Source organism: Arachis hypogaea, chromosome 7, assembly GCF_003086295.3.
Source record: "Arachis hypogaea cultivar Tifrunner chromosome 7, arahy.Tifrunner.gnm2.J5K5, whole genome shotgun sequence".
NCBI lineage: Eukaryota > Viridiplantae > Streptophyta > Magnoliopsida > Fabales > Fabaceae > Arachis > Arachis hypogaea.
In genome coordinates this window covers 17727217-17731605 of record NC_092042.1, presented here as the reverse complement: position 1 = coordinate 17731605, position 4389 = coordinate 17727217, and the positions used below count along the sequence as shown (strand labels likewise).

The following is a 4389-nucleotide window of genomic DNA, read 5'->3' as shown; positions in this document are numbered from 1 at the left end:
AGAATTAAAGATTGAGGCAGCAGAAGAGAAGGCGAAGAGACAGACGATGGAGAGTCTTTTGAGATGTCTAATCCAACATCAAGGAGACAATTTTCCACCTAAGTTGCTGCAAAGCTGGATTTTTTTAGAAGTATACCGACTTCATCGCGCACAAGACCATCTTCTTCTGGCAATCATGACTTGCAACAAAAATAATGAATTTGAGTCAACTGAAATAGATACTATTGAATTTAATTTGTTTAAGTGTTTAATGTTTATTTTTATGACATTAGCTCATTTTTTTATATATAAGAAATGATGCACTTATGACAATTTTGTTATATATATTATTTTTGCATATATATATATATATATATATATATATTGTGTTCTTTACGGTATTTTGTTTTTTTATTTGATTAAAAGTTCTTTATTTTAATTACTTTCTAATAAATTAAATTAAAAAAATAATAAAAGAGGCCAAATAATAAAAAGAAAATTGGAAAAATAAATATGACGGCGGTTAAAATCGCTGCAAAACATATGTCATTTTTATCTATGTGCTACTGCTAAAATTAAAGATATTTTTATTACCAACTATGACAGTAGTTAAAATCGTCGTAAAATCAAATGTTCATTTTGTTCCAATGATTAACAGATATTGTTGTTAACTGTTTGCTCGCACTTATTTTACAGCGATAAAAAACCGCCGCAATATTACTCAAGAACCACTATTAATTATCAAAAATATTGTAGTAATTTGAACGGAACAAATTAGTTTATTTGAATTAAACTAAATCAATTACTTTTTTTTCTTTTATATTACAACTGAATTGTTCTTTAAAGATAAATTGTTTTTTTGTTGAACCATGCCTAACTATTTCCCTCGATAATTATTTCGATTAAAACAATAGATCACTTATTACTAATTTAATTATTAATTTATTAATTAAATCGGTAATCTAATATATAGTAATTATATAAAATTATATTCTATTCTTTTCATAATAAATATTTGTAATTTTATTTTTGTATTAAATTGTAGTAATTCATCATATAATTAATACCTATTATATACTTCAAATATTTATTAAAACAATATCATAAATATTTTTCACAATTGTTAACCGTGGAGGCGCCTTTTGCCCCCAAGCTGGATAACTTTTAAAGATTTTTCTGTGATTAGCCACCTTAAAATATACATAAATATTTGTTTGGAGGTAGGGCAGATGATGAAAGGGTGTGATAAGTAATAAGTTCCGAGACATTTAGCTACGACTGTATTGCATTGCATGGGGAACACTACCAAATTCGAATCCCTGAATTTGAATGAAGCCAAATATGAAATATTAAAAAGAACATCGCGTGCCACATTATTTCTTAATAATTTTCATTGTTTTTCTCAAATCCAACTACGCATGTGTATTCTCAGGGTACTTTTACTGAGAAAATCTCTTTTTCAGTTTTTTGAATGAGCTGAAAGATACACTTTCAGTTTCAGATAACCATTTCGGCTCTGCTTTTAATTTCCCACACACTTTTAGGGTGTTAAATTAGTGATCGAATGAAGTCTCATTTGAATTTTGCTCTACTCTTTTCACTCAGATATAGAGTATTTTAGAACATTAATAAATAAGTTTAATTAATATGTCCTAATTAAAAAATTTGTTATAGAAATATTAGATATTATATTTTTAATATATTTATCGTGTATTCATTAAAATAAAAATTAAAAAATTTTAATATAATAATCTTAATATATATCTTTAGAAAATATATTAATTAAACACCCGTAAAAGAAATTATCCCATTTTCACTATTAGATTCGTTTTGAAATATATATAAAAAAATGATTGAATAATCTAGAATATTCAGTCATATACTCTTCAATTTTTAATTGTGGACAACTCATCATAAGATTTTATTTTAATTTGTTTAGAAGGGTACTAAGAAGATGTGTTGCAGTACAAGTAATATTTAACTTTTTTTAGGAATACTTATTAAAATTGCTTAGAGGAGTAACTTGTAAAATTTCTCTGATAAATAAGCTACAAAATTATTAAAAATTCAAATTATTGAAGTTTTCCTCTTTTTTTTTTATTTTAAAAAAAATGTACATTAAATACCTCAACAATACTTTTAATAAAAAATAAAATGAATAATTACAATCAAAGATTACCGGTACCATTAAGAAGTACAGTCAAAGAGGGCATGAAATTCAAACTTAGCATTAAATAGTAATTAATGACAAATAATTAATTCTTTCCATGAAAAAACGCACTCATTCATTCACTCATGAAGTTTCAAATTGCCAGACACACAGAAAAGGGTGGCAAAGCCAAACACAAAAAACAGCACTCAGTCTCAACAGTCAACACTGATCAACACAACAGTCAACGCTCTTTTGTTTGTAACATTCACTCACTGCAACACTTTCACTCTGGTGAGATTTTTCAACACACTCTTGTCCTTTGTGTTGAACATCATATAGGGTATGTGTAGCATCTTCATCTTCCTTCATTTTTATGTAACATATTTTTGCTTAGTTTTCTGAAGTGTGAAACTTTATTTGAACTACTGGTTCTTGTTTGAGTTATTGGATTTTTTTGTGCAATGTGGCTAACAAAACCCACTTCACTAAATTCGTTGAGTTTTATTCTTTAGTTTCAAAGAGTTTGACTTTGAGCAAAGTTGTTTGTTGTTGGAGGAAAAAAGCAAAAAGGAATCACTGTTAGATCCATTTGTGTTGAGGTGAGTTGAGTGAGTTTCAAAGTTTTGATCTTTTTCAATTTTCTTGGTCTCTTGGGATGGAAAGCACCAACACTATCACAGAAATCATAGGAAAGTTCGCCACCAAAATTTGTAAACTGAAATCTATTGGGGTATTCTCCTCCGAAGCCCCAAATCTCAATCCCTTGCAATTACACACGAAACCTGTTTGTAATAATGCCCCTGTGAGTGGAAACAGCAGTGATACAAGTGAGGAGATTAGAACCTATGATCTTAAAGTGCATCCCCACCCGGTTAAAGTTGTGGCAAAAGACAATGATGGCAATGATGGTGTGGAGGTCTTAAAGAATATCTTTGATGCTGTTTCTGCCCTCAAGTTGGCATATCTTAAGCTGCAACAAGCTCACATTCCTTATGATCCAAAGAAGATTGTAGCTGCGGATGATGAAGTTGTTGCTGAGCTTGAGAAGCTATGCAAGTTCAGGCGTCAGTATAAGAAAATGCAATGCAGCAAGGCGAGGTTTGATGCTGCTCTTTCTAGTCAATTGCAGGCTGAGATTGAGGCCAAGGAGACATTTTTGGGGAAGCTCAAGTCTCAAAATTGTGCTAAAGATTGTGAGATTCTTTGGCTGCAACAAGAGCTTCAGGGCTTGGAGATGGGGAATGAAATTCTGATTGAGAATATCAAGAGGATGAGGGTGGTGAAGAGGGAAGCAAGTGTCTTGAGTGTTGATAAGTTCCAGAATGTTTACAAGGCTGCTTCACAATCCATTCATAATTTCGCGAAACCATTGATCAGTTTGATGAAAGCTTCGGGTTGGGACCTAGATAAGGCTGCAAATGCCATTGAGAATGGTGTTGTTTATTCTAGAAGGTGCGACAAGAAGTATGCTTTTGAGGCCTACATTGCACTCCGAATGTTTCATGGGATTGCGTTGTCTTCCTATGATGTAGGTTATGTTTTGAAGTTTGATGATCCTATTGATGCACTGATGGCGAATCCGGATTCAGATTTTGCCAAATATTGTCAAGCTAAATATCTTCTCGTCGTCCATCCGAAAATGGAAGAGTCATTCTTTAGAAACTTGGATCACAGAGCATTCATAATGAGTGGGAGGCACCCAAGAACAGAATTCTATCAATTATTCGCCAAAATGGCAAAATGGATTTGGGTTTTACTAGGATCCGTGCGCTCAATAGATCCTAATGCAGCCTTGTTTTCTGTGAACAGAGGAAGTGCTTTCTCCGGCCTACATATGGAATCTGTAAATGAAGAAAAGGAGAGCGACAAAGAGTGTGCCACCTACAAAGTTCAGTTTATGATCATGCCTGGATTTAAAATTGGACAGACAATAGTGAAGTCTCGAGTTTATGTCGCATAACATCATTCAAGCTACATGATGGTGCTTTTAACCGGTAATTCAGCCAACAGAACAACACAAATTTTGTGCAAGAGTTATTTTGGTTGTATCTTAGTTAGTCACGGTAACAATGACTACTAATTTATGCTAGCAGTTAGAATCTAAATCCACCAGCTTTACATTTGTGATATTTATCATTGAGTAAAGTACTGATATATCTTTTTAAGTTACCCTGGTTTTCAGATTTTTGCTGCACTGTATTTTCTCAGTGCCATTCAGATTACCCTATGAACTGTAAATAGATGGTTCGCCAAATTCT

The 4389-nt window shown here is 31.9% G+C and overlaps 1 protein-coding gene across 1 annotated transcript; it reads left to right on the top strand.

Annotated features, from left to right (window-relative positions):
- The first annotated feature begins 2786 nt into the window (after positions 1 to 2786).
- LOC112701225 (protein GRAVITROPIC IN THE LIGHT 1-like) lies at positions 2787 to 4091 on the top strand. Its single transcript, XM_025752007.1, has one exon. It carries the CDS (start codon positions 2787 to 2789, stop codon positions 4089 to 4091), a length of 1305 nt encoding a protein of 434 aa, XP_025607792.1.
- The last annotated feature ends 298 nt before the right edge of the window (positions 4092 to 4389 follow it).

What these genes read in the sequence shown, in the direction of transcription:
- LOC112701225 (XM_025752007.1), top strand. Translation starts at nt 2,787, where the DNA reads ATGGAAAGCACCAACACTATCACAGAAATCATAGGAAAGTTCGCCACC.